This window comes from Oncorhynchus mykiss, chromosome 13 (assembly GCF_057628025.1).
Source record: "Oncorhynchus mykiss isolate SJ-2025 chromosome 13, ASM5762802v1, whole genome shotgun sequence".
Taxonomy (NCBI): Eukaryota; Metazoa; Chordata; class Actinopteri; order Salmoniformes; family Salmonidae; genus Oncorhynchus; species Oncorhynchus mykiss.
The window spans coordinates 16435690-16459242 of record NC_143034.1 but is presented as its reverse complement, the minus strand read 5'-3'; the positions used below and the strand labels follow the sequence as shown (position 1 = coordinate 16459242).

The following is a 23553-nucleotide window of genomic DNA, read 5'->3' as shown; positions in this document are numbered from 1 at the left end:
AGGACTCTTTCAGACACACAGACCATGCTCAGAATGGTGATTATGCCTCCAGACTACACAAAGGTTCTATATAGAACCAAAAAGGGTTATATCGTTTGCTTCATGTATGGAACCCCTAAAAGTTCCATAGAGAACCCCAAATAACCCCTTTTTCTAAGAGCATACCTAGAACCAGTACCTGGTATAGTTTGAGGATAACATTAATAATATGTATATTTTTAAAGACATTATGCAAAGTAATCTCATGTGAAGCAATATCATTTTGTGAATTAGGACTATTGGGATTTCAACGTGGATCACGTGTGAGTTGTCTTGTGTGTCGTCATAATATCATGATTGTAATATATCGGCCATAATCTCCAGAAGACGGCGGTATTGTACAACATATATGTGTGCTAACAATAATTCATGATAATCTATCCATCTTTACCTATAACTGATTGAAGCCCTGGTCATAGCTGTAGTAACATCACATATTCTATAGACTCATGATCCATTGTCCTCATAATAAATGACATCACCCAGGTTCCAAAGAAACGTTATGATCAAAAACATTATCACTCATATCGGTAAGTAGCCTACTTTCTGAGGTTTGTTTTTCTAAACATCAAAAATACTCATCTTTCTTTAGATTAGTGGATGGCTACATCTCATTATTTTAATACTCTTTTGAATATTCGATGATGGTTGTTGACGTCAACCGCCTGTGTTCAATGGAAGGACTCTATGCCACTTGCCTCATATCATGAATATGCATAGCCATCTCGAGACAACTGCGATATAAAGTGTTTTTTCTCTAAATTGCGGTGATGTCACGTGTGCTACTTATATCAGCACACTCTAACAACCTAAGCGTTTCAAAATGTCTATTCAATCAAATAAACCTCGCGTAGCACACGGGAGGTTAATAAGCCATTCATTGTTTGTTGTTGACCAAATTCGACACTCATTGACCGACAAAAACAAAAACTCCTTGCTTGGTGTGCGAAACAACGTCACCTGCTGGAGGGAGACCGACTTCCCGCCGAGTCTGGCCTCTCCTTACCTCTTCATCTCTGCCAAAACTGAAGCAAGCCTGCGCTGCAGCCTAACCAGCTTGAAAGTTGCTTAGGTCCTACACCCCACTGAAATGCAAATATTTTATTCACCGGTATGTCTTAATTCAATGTGCAAATGAGAATGTCCGAATAGCGATATTGAACTGAAAGTGTATAGAGATCGGCAACTTTGTAGAGTTTAGGCCTATATTCTTGGGAGCCCACAACTCGCCCTGTAGCGCATAGAATAAACATGGGTAACGTACTTGTTTTACTAAACTCGCTGAGGAAGGCCACCTGATTTCCAAAGCTGGGAAAATGTCAAACCCTCTGAACTTTTTGTCAATATTTAGAGAGCGTCGTTGCATATTAACTGGGCTGGCATAGTCTGTGCAACATCTGTTGGTGTCGGCCACCGTACCTTGTCAACCCACCCGCTTCTGCAGCCAAAATACAGCCGTTCCATTTGACACAATGTTCGGTGTCAAAACTCTCCGAACTGTCTGTCCAGCAGTGTGTAGACGTGGTGCCTCTGTGCTGTGGAAGCCAACTAGGACCCAGAGCCGAACCCAAAGCGCGGCGGCTGGACAGAGAGTGGACATCGGGGGGATCTACCCGCCAATAGCCACGCCGTTTACTCAGAAAGAGGACGTGGACTATCAGAAACTGGATGAAAACCTGCAGAAGTATGCAAAGATTCCTTTCAAAGGTAATTACAATTTACAAAGTATTTTCTGCAATGACTGACTGGTTTGTCCTGGTTCAAGTTGTTGTATTGTCTGTCTTCTTTGCAAATCGAAATAAATTATGAAAATGAAGACGACATGATCAGAAGATAATACATTATTTTGTATGCATATTAGTCTATGTAGTCTAAACATATTGCGTTTCCCGACGAAAGTGTCCTAACAGTAGCCTATAGTCTAATTGTGACAATTAAACCTATATATTGCGTTGAGAAGGTAGTACCGTGGTCGTGTCGGTGGCCTCGTTTGTTAAATAGATTGTCAGCCACTTAATTTGGTTAGGGGCCAGGCCCAGGGGCAAGGTCCGACAGAGGTGCACGTTTGCAGGCAAGGTACAATATATTGGTATAGTCCCCAGTGGAGGGTGTTTGGTGCCCTCTGGCCGATTCCCACGGTCAGTCGCGTTTTCCTGTATACTGACGTTTCAGGGCTAGGCGCTGTTCTTTCACGACTTGGATCAAATCAAAGTTTATTTGTCACGTGCGCCGAATACAACAGGTGTAGTAGACCTTACAGTGAAATGCTTACTTACAGGCTCTAACCAATAGTGCGAAAAAGGTATGTGTGTAGGTAAGTAAAGAAATAACAGTAAAACGACATTTGAAAATAAGAGTAGCGAGGGTTTAAACAGTAGCGAGGCTATATACAGACACCGGTTAGTCAGGCTGATTGAGGTAGTATGTACATGTAGATATGGTTAAAGTGACTATGCATATATGATGAACAGAGAGTAGCAGTAGGGTAGAGGGGTTGGCGGGTGGTGGGACACAATGCAGATAGATAGCCCGGTTAGCCAATGTGCCGGTTGGTCGGGCCAATTGAGGTATTATGTACATGAATGTATAGTTAAAGTGACTATGCATATAAGATAAACAGAGAGTAGCAGCAGCGTAAAAAGAGGGATGGGGGGGACACACACACACACAATGCAAATAGTCCAGGTAGCCATTTGATTACCTGTTCAGGAGTCTTATGGCTTGGAGGTCAAATCTGTTGAGAAGCATTTTTGTCCTAGACTTGGCACTCCGGTACCGCTTGCCATGCGGTAGTAGAGATGGCAGGCAGCTTTGCCCCAGGGATGTACTGGGCCGTACACACAACTCACTGTAGTGCCTTGCAGTCGCAGGCCGAGCAATTGCCGTACCAGGCAGTGATGCTCGGCCTTACAGAGGGTAGTGCGAACAGCCCAGTACATCACTGGGGCTAAGCTGCCTGCCATCCACGACCTCTATACCAGGCGGTATCAGAGGAAGGCCCTAAAAATTGTCAAAGACCCCAGTCACCCCAGTCATAGACTGTTCTCTCTACTACCACATGGCAAGAGGTACCGGAGTGCCAAGTCTAGGACAAAAAGGCTTCTCGACAGTTTTCACCCCAGTTTTTACCCCCAAGCCATAAGATTGATTGGTGCAAACATGATGAAGATGTTCTGTGTTCCAGGTCTGGTGGTGCAGGGCTCTAATGGAGAGTACCCGTACCTGGCGGAGGAGGAGAGGGTAGAGGTGGTGAGGAGGGTCAGACTGGCACTGCCCACAGACAAGCTGGTCATGGCAGGATCCGGATGTGAATGTAAGGCCCTGTGTGAGTCTGTGTGACCGAGAAGGAGACCATGTGACTCTCATTAACGTAACTGACCGATGACCACCTATAGGAACCATATGAAAGATGTCTAACAAATTGTACAGCAAAAATGTGTTCATGTGCGAAGTGTGAATACTGTGATTTTGACTATTTCAGGAGACACTTTACCTCTCAGCCCAGCTATAGAGTTTTAATATCATGCGGTTTTATTGGCTGATAATGGTTGTCCAATAAACCCAATAACACAATCTTTTATTGGGCTGTATAGTCATTGCTACCACATCATGCCCCTGTAATGCCCCAGTGTTAACTACTGAAAGGGATGGCCACTTTCCTATATTGTATAGGTTACAACATGACATTAACATGGTGCACTTAGCCTACCTAGAGATGTTACAACCCAGTACATAGCCAGTAATATAACATTTGAAATGTCTATGTTCTTTTAAAACTTTTAGAGCGTAAAGTTTCCCTCGTTTATTTCCCTTTTGTTTATTATCTACTTCACTTGCTTTGGCAATGTAATGATATGTTTCCCATGCCAATAAAGGCCTTTAATGGAATTGAATAGTGTTGTAAACATGGATCTGAATAAATCTCTTTCTCTCTCTTTTTCTTTTTCTCCCTTTTCTTTCTCTCTCCCATCTCGCTCTCTCCGTCTTTATCCTTTCTTCTCCTTTCTGTCCCTCATTCCTTCTGATCCCTCCCTCCCTCCCTCCCTCCCTCCCTCCCTCCCTCCCTCCCTCTCTCTTTCTTTCATTCTTTTTCTCTCTCTCTGTCTCCCCCTTATCTCTCCTCTCTAACCTTTCCCTCACTCCGATCTCTCCCCCGCACCCTCGCTTTCTCCCCCTCTCTCACCTGCCCCCCCTCAGCCACCAAAGCTACAGTAGTGATGACAGAGAGGATGGCGGGGGCGGGGGCAGACCTGGTTCTCGTGGTAACACCATGCTTCTACAAGGGCATGATGGACAGCAGGGCGCTGGTTCACCACTTCACACAGGTCAGCTGATTTTTCTACTACTTCTACTACTTCTTCTACTACTACTTCTGCTACTTCTACCTCTACTACTACTACTACTACTTCTACTACTACTTCTGCTACTTCTACCTCTACTTCTACTACTACTTCTACTTCTTCTACTACTTCTTCTTCTACTACTACTTCTTCTACTACTTCTTCTTCTACCACTACTTCTTCTACTACTTCTTATTCTACTACTACTTCTTCTTCTTCTTCTACTACTACTACTTCTACTACTACTTCTACTTCTTCTTCTACTACTTCTTCTTCTACTACTACTTCTTCTTCTACTACTACTACTTTTACTACTTCTTCTACTGCTACTTCTTCTTCTTCTACTACTACTACTTCTACTACTACTTCTACTACTACTTCTTCTACTGCTACTACTACTACTTCTACTACTACTTCTACTACTACTTCTTCTCCTGCTACTACTACTGCTACTACTACTACTTTTACTTCTACTGCTACTTCTTCTTCTTCTTCTACTACTACTACTACTACTTCTACTACTACTTCTACTACTACTTCTTCTACTGCTACTACTACTACTTCTACTACTACTACTTCTACTACTACTTCTACTACTACTACTACTACTTCTACTACTACTACTACTACTACTACTTCTTCTACTGCTACTACTACTACTTCTACTACTTCTACTACTACTTCTTCTACTGCTACTACTACTACTTCTACTACTACTACTACTACTTCTACTACTACTTCTACTACTACTTCTTCTACTGCTACTACTACTGCTACTACTACTACTTCTACTTCTTCTACTACTACTTCTGCTACTTCTGCTACTACTACTACTTCTGCTACTACTACTACTTCTTCTGCTACTTCTACTTCTACTACTACTACTACTTTTGCTACTTCTACTACTACTTCTACTTCTACTACTACTTCTGCTACTTCTACTTCTGCTACTTCTACTACTTTTACTATTCTTCTGTTATTTCTGCTACTTCTACTACTACTACTACTACTACTACTTCTACTACTACTACTACTACTACTACTTCTACTACTACTACTTGTACTTCTACTACTTCTTCTTCTCCTCTTCTTATTCTTCACACAAAACAGCTGTCCTCTCTAATAGAGGTCGACCGATTAATAGGCATGGCCGATTAATTAGGGCCGATTTCAAGTTTTCATAACAACCGGTAATCAGCATTTTTGGATGCCGATTATGGCCAATTACATTGCATTCCACGAGGAAACTGTGTGGCAGGCTGATCACCTGTTACGCGAGTGCAGCAAGGAGCCAAGGTAAGTTGCTAGCTAGCATTAAACTTATCTTATAAAAAACAATCAATCTTAACATAATCACTAGTTAACTACAGATGGTTGATGATATTACTAGGTTAACTAGCTTGTCCTGCGTTGCATATAATCAATGCGGTGCCTGTTAATTTAACATTGAATCACAGCCTACTTCGCCAAACGGGGGATGAATTAACAAAAGCGCATTCGTGGCAAAAAAGCACAATCGTTGCACAAATGTACCTAACCATAAACATCCATGCCTTTGTGTCACTTCTCTTGCGTTCATTGCACACAGAATCAGGGTAGATGCAACAGTTTGGGCCGCTTGGCAAGTCCTCAACTGGCAGCTTCATTAAAAAGTACCCGCAAAACACCAGTCTCAACGTCAACAGTGAAGAGGTGACTCTGGGATGCTGGCCTTCTAGGCAGAGTTGCAAAGAAAAAGCCATATCTTAGACTGGCGAAATAAAATAAAAGATTAAGATGGGCAAAATAACACAGACACTGGACAGAGGAACTCTGCCTAGAAGGCCAGCATCCCGGAGTCGCCTCTTCACTGTTGACATTGAGACTGGTGTTTTGCGGGTTCTTTTTAATGAAGCTGCCAGTTGAGGACTTGTGAGGCGTCTGTTTCTCAAACTAGACACTCTAATGTACTTGTCCTCTTGCTCAGTTGTGCACCGGGGCCTCCCACTCCTCTTTCTATTCTGGTTAGAGTCAGTTTGCGCTGTTTTGTGAAGGGAGTGGTTGTACGTTGTATCAGTTTCTTGGGAATTTCTCACATTCAATGGGCTTCATTTCTCAGAACAAGATTAGACTGATGAGTTTCAGAAGAAAGTTTCTAGCCATTTTGAGCCTGTAATCGAACCCACATGCTGATGCTCCAGACACTCAAATAGTCTAATGAAGGCCATTTTTATTGCTTCTGTAATCAGGACAACAGTTTTCAGCTGTGCTAACATAATTGAAAAAAAGTTTTCTAATGATCAACTAGCCTTTTAAAATGATAACTTGGATTAGCTAACACAACATGCCATTGGAACACAGGAGTGATGGTTGCTGATAATGGGCCTCTGTACGCCTATGTAGATATTCCATAAAACATCAGCCATTTCCAGCTACAATAGTCATTTACAAAGTTGCATCTCTAGGGGCGCTATTTCATTTTTGGATAAAAAACGTTCCCGTTTTAAGTGCGATATTTTGTCACAAAAAGATGCTCGACTATGCATATAAGAAAACAATCTGAAGTTTCAGAATCTGCAAAGATTTTGTCTGTAAGTGCCCCAGAACTCATTCTACAGGCGAAACCAAGATGATACGTGAAACAGGAAATGAGCAGAATTTCTGAAGCTCTGTTTTCTAATGTCTCCTTATATGGCTGTGAATGCAACAGGAATAAGCTTAGACCTTCTGCCGTTTCCCCAAGATGTCGGCAGCATTGTGACGTATTTGTAGGCATATCATTGGAAGATTGGCCATAAGAGACTACATTTTCCAGGGGTCCGCCCGGTGTCCTTTGTCTAAATTTGTGCGTAATCTTCAGGTGCGGGCATTTTCTCCTGGGATTCAGGAGAGAAAGCACACTTCCACGAACGATATATCATCGAAGAGATATGTGAAAAACACCTTGAGGATTGATTCTAAACAACGTTTGCCATGTTTTCAGTCGATATTATGGAGTTAATTTGAAAAAAGTTCGCGTTTTGAGGACTGAATTTTCAGGTTTTTTTGGTAGCCAAATGTGATGTACAAAACGGAGCTATTTCTAATACACAAAGAATCTTTTTGGAAAAACTGAGCATCTGCTATCTAACTGAGAGTCTCCTCATTGAAAACATCTGAAGTTCTTCAAAGGTAAATGATTTTATTTGAAGGCTTTTATGTTTTTGTTGAAATGTTGCGTGCTGGATGCTAACGCTAATGCTAACGCTAAATGCTAACGCTAAATGCTAATGCTAACGCTAAATGCTAACGCTAAATGCTAATGCTAACGCTAAATGCTAACGCTAAATGCTAACGCTAAATGCTAACGCTAAATGCTAACGCTAAATGCTAACGCTAAATGCTAACGCTAAATGCTAACGCTAAATGCTAACGCTAAATGCTAACGCTAGCTAGCTAGCTACTTTTACACAAATGATTGTTTTCCTATGGTTGAGAAGCATATTTTGAAAATCTGAGATGACAGTGTTGTTTACAAAAGGCTAAGCTTGAGAGATGGCATATTTATTTCATTTCATTTGCGATTTTCATGAATAGTTAACGTTGTGTTATGCTAATGAGCTTGCTGATAGATTTACACAATCCTGGAAACAGGGTTTTTTTCATAGCTAAACGTGACGCAGAAAACGGAGCGATTTGTCCTAAACAAATAATCTTTCAGGAAAAACTGAACATTTGCTATCTGAGAGTCTCCTCATTGAAAACATCTGAAGTTCTTCAAAGGTAAATGATTTTATTTGAATGCTTTTCTGTTTTTTTGTGTAAATGTTGCCAGCTGAATGCTAATGCTAAATGCTACGTTAGCCATCAATACTGTTACACAAATGCTTGTTTTGCAATGGTTGAGAAGCATATTTTGAAAATCTGAGATGACAGTGTTGTTAACAAAAGGCTAAGCTTGAGAGCTAGCATATTTATTTCATTTCATTTGCGATTTTCATGAATAGTTAACGTTGCGTTATGGTAATGAGCTTGAGTCTGTATTCACGATCCCGGATCCGGGATGGGGAGATCAGAAAGGTTAACAATGTCTACACTGTATTTCTGATCAATTTGATGTTATTTTAATGGACAAAAAATGTGCTTTTCTTTCAAAAACAAGGACATTTATAAGTGACCCCAAACTTTTGAACGGTAGTGTATACCATATGTCTTAATATTGTAATGAAACAGCAGAGAGCAGGTCTCGAACCTTCGACCTTCTAGCCCGAGGTCCGGCGCGCTATCGACTGTGCCGCAAAAGCATGCTCCAGTGGCAGAGTCGATATCTGCGCTTATAAACCCAGGGTCATTACAAAATATACCATATGTCTTAATATATACCACATGTCTTAATATATACCACATGTCTTAATATATACCACATGTCTTAATATATACCACATACCTTAATATATAATATATACCATATGTCTTAATATATACCATATGTCTTAATATATACCATATGTCTTAATATATTATATATACCATATGTCTTAATTTATACCATATGTCTTAATATATAATATATAGCACATGTCTTAATATATAATATATACCACATGTCTTAATATATAATATATACCACATGTCTTAATATATAATATATACCATATGTCTTAATATATAATATATACCATATGTCTTAATTTATACCATATGTCTTAATATATAATATATACCACATGTCTTAATATATAATATATACCACATGTCTTAATATATAATATATACCATATGTCTTAATATATAATATATACCATATGTCTTAATATATAATATATACCATATGTCTTAATATATAATATATACCATATGTCTTAATTTATACCATATGTCTTAATATATAATATATACCACATGTCTTAATATATAATATATACCACATGTCTTAATATATAATATATACCACATGTCTTAATATATAATATATACCATATGTCTTAATATATAATATATACCATATTTCTTAATATATACCACATGTCTTAATATATAATATATACCATATGTCTTAATATATAATATATACCATATGTCTTAATTTATACCATATGTCTTAATATATAATATATACCACATGTCTTAATATATAATATATACCACATGTCTTAATATATAATATATACCACATGTCTTAATATATAATATATACCATATGTCTTAATATATAATATATACCACATGTCTTAATATATAATATATACCATATGTCTTAATATATAATATATACCATATGTCTTAATATATAATATATACCATATGTCTTAATATATACCATATGTCTTAATATATACCATATTTCTTAATATATACCATATGTCTTAATATATACCATATGTCTTAATATATAATATATACCATATGTCTTAATATATAATATATACCATATGTCTTAATATATAATATATACCATATGTCTTAATATATACCATATGTCTTAATATATAATATATACCATATGTCTTAATATATACCATATGTCTTAATATATAATATATACCATATGTCTTAATATATAATATATACCACATGTCTTAATATATAATATATACCATATGTCTTAATATATAATATATACCATATGTCTTAATATATAATATATACCATATGTCTTAATATATACCATATGTCTTAATATATACCATATTTCTTAATATATACCATATGTCTTAATATATACCATATGTCTTAATATATAATATATACCATATGTCTTAATATATAATATATACCATATGTCTTAATATATACCATATGTCTTAATATATACCATATTTCTTAATATATACCATATGTCTTAATATATACCATATTTCTTAATATATACCATATGTCTTAATATATACCATATTTCTTAATATATACCATATGTCTTAATATAGACCACATACCTTAATATATAATATATACCATATGTCTTAATATATACCATATGTCTTAATATATACCATATTTCTTAATATATACCATATTTCTTAATATATACCACATGTCTTAATATATAATATATACCATATGTCTTAATATATAATATATACCATATGTCTATATATGTACCATATGTCTTAATATATACCATATTTCTTAATATATACCATATGTCTTAATATATACCATATGTCTTAATATATACCATATGTCTTAATATATACCATATTTCTTAATATATACCATATGTCTTAATATAGACCACATACCTTAATATATAATATATACCATATGTCTAATATATACCATATGTCTTAATATGTAATATATACCATATGTCTTAATATAGACCACATACCTTAATATATAATATATACCATATGTCTTAATATATACCAGATGTCTTAATATATAATATATACCATATGTCTTAATATATAATATATACCATATGTCTTAATATATACCATATGTCTTAATATATAATATATACCACATGTCTTAATATATAATATATACCACATGTCTTAATATATAATATATACCACATGTCTTAATATATAATATATACCACATGTCTTAATATATAATATATACCACATGTCTTAATATATAATATATACCACATGTCTTAATATATAATATATACCACATGTCTTAATATATAATATATACCACATGTCTTAATATATAATATATACCACATGTCTTAATATATAATATATACCACATGTCTTAATATATAATATATACCACATGTCTTAATATATAATATATACCACATGTCTTAATATATAATATATACCATATGTCTTCATATATAATATATACCATATGTCTTAATATATACCATATGCTAATTCGTTTGAGGCTATGATTACGCTCCCGCATGCAGGGTGGGTAGTATCAAGAAGTTTATATATAATACATACCTTATGTCTTAATATATACCATATGTCTTAAAACCTCTAGTGACTCCCCGTCCCTCATGCGGGAGCGTAATCATCGACTGACACTAATTAGCATAACGCAACGGACATAAATATTCCTAGAAAATATTCCTATTCATGAAAATCACAAGTGAAATATATTGAGACACAGCTTAGCCTTTTGTTAATCACCCTGTCATCTCAGATTTTCAAAATATGCTTTACAGCCAAAGCTAGACAAGGATTTGTGTAAGTTTATCGATAGCCTAGCATAGCATTTTGTCCAGCTAGCAGCAGGTAACTTGGTCACGGAAATCAGAAAAGCAATCAACTTAAATCGTTTACCTTTGATGAGCTTCGGATGTTTTCACTCACGAGACTCCCAGTTAGATAGCCAATTCCAAAAATATAATTTTTGTAGGCGAAATAGCTCCGTTTGTTCTTCACATTTGGCTGAGAAAAATATTCCAAATTAGCTCCATAATATCGACAGAAACATGGCAAACGTTGTTTAGAATCAATCCTCAAGGTGTTTTTCAAATATCTATTCGATAATATATCTACCGGGACAATTAGTTTTTCAGTAGGACCGATTGGAATAATGGCTACCTCTGTATTTTACGCGAGAATCACTCTGGGAGCCATTAGGTGACCAGTTGCGCAATGTAGCCGCTTACGGGTATTCTTCAACATAAATGCGTAAAACTACGTCACAATGCTGTAGACACCTTGGGGAATACGGAGAAAAAGTCATCTGGTTGATAGTCCATTCACTGCTCAATAGGGACACATTGGAACGCAGCGCTTTCAAAACATGAGGCACCTCCGGATTGGATTTTTCTCAGGCTTTCGCCTGCAACATCAGTTCTGTTATACTCACAGACAATATTTTAACAGTTCTGGAAACTTTAGAGTGTTTTCTATCCTAAGCTGTCAATTATATGCATATTCTAGCATCTGGTCCTGACAACATATCCTGTTTACTACGGGAACGTTATTTTTCCAAAAATGAAAATACTGTCCCCTAGTCACAAAAGGTTCATATATTCCACATGTCTTTAATATACAGTCTGTACCATAGAAATAGAATTCAATAGATACATAATTATTCTGATTCTATGGCCTGGGCCGGGGGGTTGTGTTTGGACCCGGTGTTGTCTCTGTCTCCCCCTGCAGGTGGCAGACAGTAGTCCAGTACCAGTAGTTCTGTACAGTGTCCCGGCTAACACAGGTCTTGACCTCCCTGTTGATGCTGTGGTGAGACTGGCCCAACACCCTAACATTCTGGGACTCAAGGACAGCGGAGGAGACGTGAGTCCTCACACACACACGCACACACACAATTTATTTATTTGATTGATTGATGGATCAGTTACCGACCGTGCTGACTTGTTGCAAGTGATTTGACTGACTGATGGTTGCTAAAAACGTTTTCAGATTTCCCCTGTGGGTTTTCCCACTGTGTGTGTGTGTCGTTCTCTGTTTTTTCTATCCTTTGAACATCGCAGCATTTCATGTTTATTTGGAAACGGTGGTTCATGTCTTGACTGACAAGAGAATAAAACAAAAACAGAGAGGGATGAATATTGCATAGAAAACTCCCTTCATCTCCTCTTTTGAAGTATCTCTTCTCACCTGTCAAAACTCGTTCCTCGTTCCATTCTCTCTCTCTCTCTCTCTCTCTCTCTCTCTCTCTCTCTCTCTCTCTCTGTTTATTTATCAGTAGTTAGTTAGTGATGAGAGTTGTTTGGTACTACTGGCCTACTGCTCCTCCTGACAACAGTCCTCATCCTGACAGCAGGGAGGAGTGATGGGGAGAACATGCTGGCGGCATCCCAAAAGCCACCCTATTCCCTATATAGTGCACTACAGTTGACCAGGGCCTATAGGGACGCACCCCACTGTGTTTCTCTCCTTTTACATCCCTGGGTTTTTCTCCTGTCGTTCCTCAGATCACCAGGATCGCTCTGATCGTTCACAAAACGAAGCCGCAGGATTTTCAGGTTCTGGCGGGTTCCGCTGGGTTCCTTATGGCGGCGTATTCCGTGGGTAAGAACTTAGAACCTGGCACACAGACCCTATAGCTTAGAATCTAGAACCTACGACATAGAATGTAGAATTTAAGAACCACAAACATAGAACCTAGAACTTGGAACTGACATTGACCATCTCAATTCCCTCTCTGGTAATCACTTAGCGTTACATCACATGGTGTAGGGTACTAAACATCACTTCTCTCCTACGCTAGCTAGAACCAACCCACTTTGTACTGCAGACAGGTATGACTATCTGAAAACCTTAGGGGATAGAGATAATAGAGTATGAACGACTAATGAGTCGTTCTCTTTGTCAGATTATACTGTCTCTGTATTATACAGTATCTGTCCTACAGAGCTCTCTCTCTCTCTCTGTCTCTCTCTGTCTCTCTGTCTCTCTGTCTCTCTCTGTCTCTCTCTCTGTCTCTCTCTCTGTCTCTCTGTCTCTGTCTCTCTCTCTGTCTCTCTCTAGCTCTCTCTCTCTCTCTGTCTCTCTCTAGCTCTCTCTGTCTCTGTCTCTCTCTGTCTCTCTCTGTCTCTCTCTCTGTCTCTCTGTCTCTGTCTCTCTGTCTCTCTCTCTCTATGTATGTATGTCTCTCTGTGTCTCTCTCTGTGTCAGTAATATAGATTATTTTATTTAACTAGGTAGGTCAGTTGAGAACAAATTCTTATTTACAATGACCTACCAAAAGGCCTCCTGTGGGCACAGGGGGCTGGGATTTACATTTTTAAAATAAATTAAATAAAAATATAGGACAAAACACATCCCGACAAGAGAGACAACACAACACTACATAAAGACAGACCTAAGACAGCAACACATGACAACACAGCATGATACCAATACAACATGGCAGCAGCACAAAACGGTGTACAAACATTGGTCACAATTCATCACACAAAGCAGCCGTAACTGTCAGTAAGAGTGTCCATGATTGAGTCTTTGAATGAAGAGATTGAGATAAAACTGTCCAGTTTCAGTGTTTGTTGCAGCTCGTTCCAGTCGCTAGCTGCAGCGAACTGAAAAGAGGAGCGACGCAGGGATGTGTGTGCTTTGGGGACCTTTAACAGAATGTGACTGGCTGAACGGGTGTTTTATGTGGAGGATAAGGGCTGAAGTAGATATCTCAGATAGGGGGGAGTGAGGCCTAAGAGGGTTTTATAAATAAGCATCAACCAGTGGGTCTTGCAACGGGTATATAGAGATGACCAGTTTACAGAGGAGTATAGAGTGCAGTGATGTGTCCTATAAGGAGCAGTAATATAGTACAGAGTGTAGTGATGTGTCCTATAAGGAGCAGTAATATAGTGCAGAGTGTAGTGATGTGTCCTATAAGGAGCAGTAATATAGTACAGAGTGTAGTGATGTGTCCTATAAGGAGCAGTAATATAGTACAGTGATGTGTCCTATAAGGAGCAGTAATATAGTACAGAGTGTAGTGATGTGTCCTATAAGGAGCAGTAATATAGTACAGAGTGTAGTGATGTGTCCTATAAGGAGCAGTAATATAGTGTAGTGATGTGTCCTATAAGGAGCAGTAATATAGTGTAGTGATGTGTCCTATAAGGAGCAGTAATATAGTGTAGTGATGTGTCCTATAAGGAGCAGTAATATAGTGTAGTGATGTGTCCTATAAGGAGCGGTAATATAGTACAGTGATGTGTCCTATAAGAAGCGGTAATATAGTGCAGAGTGTAGGGATGTGTCCTATAAGGAGCAGTAATATAGTGTAGTGATGTGTCCTATAAGGAGCAGTAATATAGTGTAGTGATGTGTCCTATAAGGAGCAGTAATATAGTGTAGTGATGTGTCCTATAAGGAGCAGTAATATAGTGTAGTGATGTGTCCTATAAGGAGCAGTAATATAGTGTAGTGATGTGTCCTATAAGGAGCAGTAATATAGTACAGTGATGTGTCCTATAAGGAGCAGTAATATAGTATAGAGTGTAGTGATGTGTCCTATAAGGAGCAGTAATATAGTGTAGTGATGTGTCCTATAAGGAGCAGTAATATAGTACAGAGTGTAGTGATGTGTCCTATAAGGAGCAGTAATATAGTACAGAGTCTAGTGATGTGTCCTATAAGGAGCAGTAATATAGTACAGAGTGTAGTGATGTGTCCTATAAGGAGCAGTAATATAGTGTAGTGATGTGTCCTATAAGGAGCAGTAATATAGTGTAGTGATGTGTCCTATAAGGAGCAGTAATATAGTACAGAGTCTAGTGATGTGTCCTATAAGGAGCAGTAATATAGTACAGAGTGTAGTGATGTGTCCTATAAGGAGCAGTAATATAGTACAGAGTCTAGTGATGTGTCCTATAAGGAGCAGTAATATAGTACAGAGTCTAGTGATGTGTCCTATAAGGAGCAGTAATATAGTACAGAGTGTAGTGATGTGTCCTATAAGGCGCAGTAATATAGTGTAGTGATGTGTCCTATAAGGAGCAGTAATATAGTACAGAGTGTAGTGATGTGTCCTATAAGGAGCAGTAATATAGTACAGAGTCTAGTGATGTGTCCTATAAGGAGCAGTAATATAGTACAGTGATGTGTCCTATAAGGCGCAGTAATATAGTGTAGTGATGTGTCCTATAAGGAGCAGTAATATAGTACAGAGTGTAGTGATGTGTCCTATAAGGAGCAGTAATATAGTGTAGTGATGTGTCCTATAAGGAGCAGTAATATAGTACAGAGTCTAGTGATGTGTCCTATAAGGAGCAGTAATATAGTACAGAGTCTAGTGATGTGTCCTATAAGGAGCAGTAATATAGTACAGTGATGTGTCCTATAAGGCGCAGTAATATAGTGTAGTGATGTGTCCTATAAGGAGCAGTAATATAGTACAGAGTCTAGTGATGTGTCCTATAAGGAGCAGTAATATAGTACAGTGATGTGTCCTATAAGGCGCAGTAATATAGTGTAGTGATGTGTCCTATAAGGAGCAGTAATATAGTGTAGTGATGTGTCCTATAAGGAGCAGTAATATAGTATAGAGTGTAGTGATGTGTCCTATAAGGCGCAGTAATATAGTGTAGTGATGTGTCCTATAAGGAGCAGTAATATAGTGTAGTGATGTGTCCTATAAGGAGCAGTAATATAGTACAGAGTCTAGTGATGTGTCCTATAAGGAGCAGTAATATAGTACAGAGTGTAGTGATGTGTCCTATAAGGAGCAGTAATATAGTACAGTGATGTGTCCTATAAGGAGCAGTAATATAGTACAGAGTCTAGTGATGTGTCCTATAAGGAGCAGTAATATAGTACAGAGTGTAGTGATGTGTCCTATAAGGAGCAGTAATATAGTGTAGTGATGTGTCCTATAAGGAGCAGTAATATAGTACAGAGTCTAGTGATGTGTCCTATAAGGAGCAGTAATATAGTACAGAGTGTAGTGATGTGTCCTATAAGGAGCAGTAATATAGTGTAGTGATGTGTCCTATAAGGAGCAGTAATATAGTGTAGTGATGTGTCCTATAAGGAGCAGTAATATAGTGTAGTGATGTGTCCTATAAGGAGCGGTAATATAGTACAGTGATGTGTCCTATAAGGAGCAGTAATATAGTGTAGTGATGTGTCCTATAAGGAGCAGTAATATAGTGTAGTGATGTGTCCTATAAGGAGCAGTAATATAGTACAGAGTGTAGTGATGTGTCCTATAAGGGGCAGTAATATAGTATAGAGTGTAGTGATGTGTCCTATAAGGAGCAGTAATATAGATGATCTGCAGAGAGGAGGAGCTCAAGTACAGGATGTCTAATGGCATGTGACTGGGATCTGGTGGGTGTGTTTGTACCGTGTGTCTGTACTTTGTGAGTGTGTCTGTATTGTGTGTCTGTACTGTATGTCTGTACTGTGTGGGTGTGTCTGTACTGCGTGTGTGTACTGTGTGGGTGTGTATGCACCGTGTGTCTGTACTGTGTGTCTGTACTGTGTGGGTGTGTCTGTACTGCGGATGTGTACAGTACGTATTGTGCATGCGTGTATGTGTTATCTGGTGTGTGTGTGTGTGTGTGTGTGTGTGTGTCTGCGTTGTTGAGATCCAGAGCTCCTTCATCGACCTCAGGATGCTGAAGGAAGGGGTGTGTCATATGGCTGTCAATCAAAATGCATATTTGAGGAAATTATAACGGATGTCAGTCACACACACACACACACACACACACACACACACACACACACACCGCAAGGGTCCAGGGCCCAACTGCCAATCATTACAGTTAGATATGCTTCCATAACCTGTCAATCAAATTGTAGGAATATGAAGGAGCAGGTCACATGTGAGTGTTAAAGCTGTTTCAGATCAATAATACTGACAAGAGTCCCTTTGTGTGTGTGTGTGTGTGTGTGTGTGTGTGTGTGTGTGTGTGTGTGTGTGTGTGTGTGTGTGTGTTGCAGGTTGTGTGGGCGGTGTGTGTGCGCTTGCCAACGTGCTGGGGCGTGAGGTGTGTGAGCTGGAGCAGCTGTGTGTGTCGGGACGGTGGGAAGAAGCCACTGCTCTGCAGCAGCGCCTCATAGAGCCCAACACTGCTGTAAGTCAAGCTGCATAAACCCTATGTAACCCTACATAAGAGTTGACATAGAGCCCAACACTGCTGTAAGTCAAGCTGCATAAACCCTATGTAACCCTACATAAGAGTTGACATAGAGCCCAACACTGCTTTAAGTCAAGCTGCATAAACCCTATGTAACCCTACATAAGAGTTGACATAGAGCCCAACACTGCTGTAAGTCAAGCTGCATAAACCCTATGTAACCCTACATAAGAGTTGACATAGAGCCCAACACTGCTGTAAGTCAAGCTGCATAAACCCTATGTAACCCTACATAAGAGTTGACATAGAGCCCAACACTGCTGTAAGTCAAGCTGCATAAACACTATGTAACCCTACATAAGAGTTGACATAGAGCCCAACACTGCTTTAAGTCAAGCTACATAAACCCTATGTAACCCTACATAAGAGTTGACATAGAGCCCAACACTGCTGTAAGTCAAGCTACATAAACCCTATGTAACCCTACATAAGAGTTGACATAGAGTCCAGCACACCTTTGAGTGAACCTACATAGCCCTAAATAACCCCCCCATCCACTCCTCTCTTTGTTGCTAGGTGACCAGGAAGTTTGGCGTTCCCGCTCTCAAGCAGGCGATGGAGTGGTTTGGTTACCACGGTGGCACCTGTCGCTCTCCTCTTCAACCGCTCTCAGAGGCCCAATCACAGCAGCTTAGACTGGACTTCTCCACCAACGGCTGGCTCTGAAGGGGACAGGGGGCGGGACTGAGTAGAAGACAGGGGACTGGGCTTGCTCCAGGTTGAAGTTGGCGTCATAGAATAGAATGCGTAGAACATTATGGCATCATTGACTTAAATGTGGATTTCCTTTCTACTCATTCTAAATATATGGTTGTCTCTAACCACAGATCTAGGATCAGGTGACTCTACACCCAGTCCTAACCTTAATCATTAGGGAGTTGAGAAAAGATGTGACCCTGTATCAGTTGTTAGGGGCAACATCAACCTACTGTGACTGTTTCATACATGCATAGCTTCCTTCCCTTCCTGGCCTTAAATCTAAGAGGACTTGATAGTTGGAAGCAATAACCAATCCAGTCCTTTCACCTATCAGTGGTCTTGCTGCCTTGCTATATAGGAGGCCGTTGTGAGGGTGTTGTGTGTTAGAGACGTCAACACTGTAGGACTACCCCAAGGCTTCCCACCTGTAATGGCCATAGGGGTTTTCAGTGTGTCCCACATCACACCCTATTCACTACATAGTGCACTGCGGTTGACCAGAGCCCTATGGGTCCTGGTTAAATAGTAGTGCACTGTATAGGGGAATGGGTTGCCATTTTGGGACGCACCCTTTGACATGAATTAAATACAGCAGGAAATAAAAAGACATGTACGGAATCAGTTTGTTTATATTCCCGAAGGATGTTTTTCAAATAAAGAGAAAGACCACCTACCCAGCAACCGTCACTTACCGTTGTCCTGCTATTTCTGTTGAAACAAGATGAGCTCGTTCCATTCTATAGCTAACCTAGATCTATAGGTAACATTCCACAGAGGCAGGTGTAATGCCACTGTCCTGCACTAACCTAGATCTATTGGTGACATTCCACAGAGCCAGGTGTAATGCCACTGTCCTGCACTAACCTAGATCTAAAGGTAACATTCCACAGAGCCAGGTGTAATGCCACTGTCCTGCACTAACCTAGATCTAAAGGTAACATTCCACAGAGCCAGGTGTAATGCCACTGTCCTGCACTAACCTAGATCTATTGGTAACATTCCACAGAGCCAGGTGTAATGCCACTGTCCTGCACTAACCTAGATCTATTGGTAACATTCCACAGAGCCAGGTGTAATGCCACTGTCCTGCACTAACCTAGATCTATTGGTAACATTCCACAGAGCCAGGTGTAATGCCACTGTCCTGCACTAACCTAGATCTAAAGGTAACATTCCACAGAGCCAGGTGTAATGGCACTGTCCTGCACTAACCTAGATCTATTGGTGACATTCCACAGAGCCAGGTGTAATGCCACTGTCCTGTACTAACTTAGATCTATTGGTGACATTCCACAGAGCCAGGTGTAATGCCACTGTCCTGCACTAACCTAGATCTATTGGTAACATTCCACAGAGCCAGGTGTAATGCCACTGTCCTGCACTAACCTAGATCTAAAGGTAACATTCCACAGAGCCAGGTGTAATGCCACTGTCCTGCACTAACCTAGATATATTGGTAACATTCCACAGAGCCAGGTGTAATGCCACTGTCCTGCACTAACTTAGATCTATTGGTAACATTCCACAGAGCCAGGTGTAATGCCACTGTCCTGCACTAACCTAGATCTATTGGTAACATTCCACAGAGCCAGGTGTAATGCCACTGTCCTGCACTAACCTAGATCTAAAGGTAACATTCCACAGAGCCAGGTGTAATGCCACTGTCCTGCACTAACCTAGATCTATTGGTAACATTCCACAGAGCCAGGTGTAATGCCACTGTCCTGCACTAACCTAGATATATTGGTGACATTCCACAGAGCCAGGTGTAATGCCACTGTCCTGCACTAACCTAGATCTAAAGGTAACATTCCACAGAGCCAGGTGTAATGCCACTGTCCTGCACTAACCTAGATCTATTGGTAACATTCCACAGAGCCAGGTGTAATGCCACTGTCCTGCACTAACCTAGATATATTGGTGACATTCCACAGAGCCAGGTGTAATGCCACTGTCCTGCACTAACCTAGATCTAAAGGTAACATTCCACAGAGCCAGGTGTAATGCCACTGTCCTGCACTAACCTAGATCTATTGGTAACATTCCACAGAGCCAGGTGTAATGCCACTGTCCTGCACTAACCTAGATCTATTGGTAACATTCCACAGAGCCAGGTGTAATGCCACTGTCTTGCACTAACCTAGATCTAAAGGTAACATTCCACAGAGCCAGGTGTAATGCCACTGTCCTGCACTAACCTAGATCTATTGGTAACATTCCACAGAGCCAGGTGTAATGCCACTGTCCTGCACTAACCTAGATCTAAAGGTAACATTCCACAGAGCCAGGTGTAATGGCACTGTCCTGCACTAACCTAGATCTATTGGTAACATTCCACAGAGCCAGGTGTAATGCCACTGTCCTGCACTAACCTAGATCTAAAGGTAACATTCCACAGAGCCAGGTGTAATGGTTAAGTTTAGGATTGGGGGAGGTGAATCTGTACCCAGGTGGAAACTTCACTACCCATTGTTGGCCACTCGAGGGTGCTGTGGCCCACTGTAAACAGCGAGGCGACGCTGGGATGGTTCAGCATCAAGGGCATCCGTCTAATCTCCATTAAGGAGGATGTAAACCCTTGGCATGTGATTCTCTGCCCCCGACACGAGCATGGGGTCAATGGGGGAGGAAGGAGGGAGGGTGAGGGGGTAGAAATCCACTCCTCTAGCCAGCACAAAGCAATGGCCAGTCAGCAAACCTGCTTCACCTGCCCTCTCCTCCTCCCCTCCCTCCTACTGCTCAGCACTTGTCAGGGGGCAATGATGACACATGGAGAAATGTCTCTACCTCCCTCCCTCCCTCATCTCTCTTTCTCCCTCAATTTCTCTATTTCCCCTTTCAACCATTTCTCATTCCACTCCTCCTCTCTGTTTTACGTTCTCTCTGTCTCTCTCTCTCTCTCTCTCTCTCTGTCTGTCTGTCTGTCTGTCTGTCTGTCTGTCTCTGTCTGTCTGTCGGTCTCTCTCGCGCTCTTTCTCGCTCTTTCGCTCTTTCTCTCTCTCCCACTCTAGATTAAGAGCATGCTCAAAATACTCCCAGATACCTCCCTCCCTCCCTCACTCACTCACTCACTCACTCACTCACTCACTCACTCACTCACTCACTCACTCACTCACTCACTCACTCACTCACTCACTCCCTCCCTCCCTCCCTCCCTCCCTCCCTCCCCTATCCCTCTTTCCCTGTCTTCTTCCATCCCCCTACTGTGTTGAGATGCCTGACTGACTGTTCAGTTCTCAGTGGGTGCAGAGCTGTTTTCACTCACTCTTAGGTCTGCATCCCAAATGGCACCCTATTCTCTATATAGGGCACTACTTTAGACCAGAGCCCTATGGGGGCTCCAGCCCACCCAGACCCTGTACACTGTATCCATACAGATTGTATATGAATATACTCAAACCCCTGAAGGATCTTTTCCTTGCTCACAGAGACAGATTTTACAGAATAAGGGTCAAACACACTCAAACATAGAGCTCTGAACAACCTTGCATATTTTGATCATGTCTTTGTATCCCTTGGTACTCCTCTCAGCTAGTCTCCCATCCCTCCTACCCTCCCTCCATCCCTCCATCCCTCCTACCCTCCCTCCATCCCTCCTACCCTCCCTCCATCCCTCCTACCCTCTCTCCATCCCTCCTACCCTCCCTCCATCCTTCCTACCCTCCCTCCATCCCTCCTACCCTCCCTCCATCCCTCCTACCCTCTCTCCATCCCTCCTACCCTCCCTCCATCCCTCCTACCCTCCCTCCATCCCTCCATCCCTCCTACCCTCCCTCCCTCCATCTCTAATCCCTCCCTCTTTCTTTATTTCCTTCCAGTTGAGCTATAATTTCCCTCGCTCATACCGCAGTCAGCTACATTCCTCTCGTTCTACTCCTTTATTCACTCCTCTCATTCCTTCACTCCATTTCTTTCTATCTTTCTCTCTGTCTGTCACTGTCTCTCACTCGTTCCTTCTCTCTCGCTCTCATTCTCTCTCTCTCTCTGTCTCTGTCTGTCTCTCTTTCTTTCTTGGAAGCCAAAAGAGTTTCGGTGGTAACTCTTAGCCTGTCAAAATACAACCAATAAACCTAACAGACTGTGGCATTAACATCAGCCTTCTAGTGAAACATGGAGGATTCTACCCTGGTAGACTGTGGCTTTAACATCAGCCTTCTACTTAAACATGGAGAATTTGACCCTGGTAGACTGTGGCTTTAACATCAGCCTTCTAGTGAAACATGGAGGATTCTACCCTGGTAGACTGTGGCTTTAACATCAGCCTTCTAGTGAAACATGGAGGATTCTACCCTGGTAGACTGTGGCATCAACCTCAGCCTTCTAGTGAAACATGGAGGATTATACCCTGGTAGACTGTGGCTTTAACATCAGCCTTCTAGTGAAACATGGAGGATTCTACCCTGGTAGACTGTGGCTTTAACATCAGCCTTCTAGTGAAACATGGAGGATTCTACCCTGGTAGACTGTGGCTTTAACATCAGCCTTCTAGTGAAACATGGAGGATTCTACCCTGGTAGACTGTGGCTTTAACATCAGCCGTCTACTTAAACATGGAGAATTTGACCCTGGTAGACTGTGGCATCAACATCAGCCTTCTAGTGAAACATGGAGGATTCTACCCTGGTAGACTGTGGCTTTAACATCAGCCTTCTAGTGAAACATGGAGGATTCTACCCTGGTAGACTGTGGCTTTAACATCAGCCGTCTACTTAAACATGGAGAATTTGACCCTGGTAGACTGTGGCATCAACATCAGCCTTCTAGTGAAACATGGAGGATTCTACCCTGGTAGACTGTGGCTTTAACATCAGCCGTCTACTTAAACATGGAGAATTTGACCCTGGTAGACTGTGGCATCAACATCAGCCTTCTAGTGAAACATGGAGGATTTGACCCTGGTAGACTGTGGCTTTAACATCAGCCTTCTAGTGAAACATGGAGGATTCTACCCTGGTAGACTGTGGCTTTAACATCAGCCTTCTAGTG

The 23553-nt window shown here is 40.6% G+C and overlaps 1 protein-coding gene across 1 annotated transcript; it reads left to right on the top strand.

The window, feature by feature from the left end:
• The first annotated feature begins 1026 nt into the window (after window positions 1–1026).
• On the top strand, window positions 1027–19254 carry hoga1 (4-hydroxy-2-oxoglutarate aldolase 1). The gene is made up of 7 exons (XM_036940100.2): window positions 1027–1746; window positions 3224–3352; window positions 4237–4364; window positions 12416–12550; window positions 13192–13288; window positions 17672–17805; window positions 18385–19254. Exons 1-7 carry the CDS (start codon window positions 1512–1514, stop codon window positions 18532–18534), a joined length of 1008 nt encoding a protein of 335 aa, XP_036795995.2. The 5' UTR covers window positions 1027–1511; the 3' UTR covers window positions 18535–19254.
• Window positions 19255–23553: the final 4299 nt, after the last annotated feature.

Bases quoted from the DNA above. Each gene is read 5' to 3' on its own strand.
- hoga1 (XM_036940100.2), top strand. From the start codon at position 1,512: ATGTTCGGTGTCAAAACTCTCCGAACTGTCTGTCCAGCAGTGTGTAGA. The intron at 1,747-3,223 runs GTAATTACAATT...TCTGTGTTCCAG, and splicing joins TGCAAAGATTCCTTTCAAAG to GTCTGGTGGTGCAGGGCTCT. The intron at 17,806-18,384 runs GTAAGTCAAGCT...CTTTGTTGCTAG, and splicing joins TCATAGAGCCCAACACTGCT to GTGACCAGGAAGTTTGGCGT.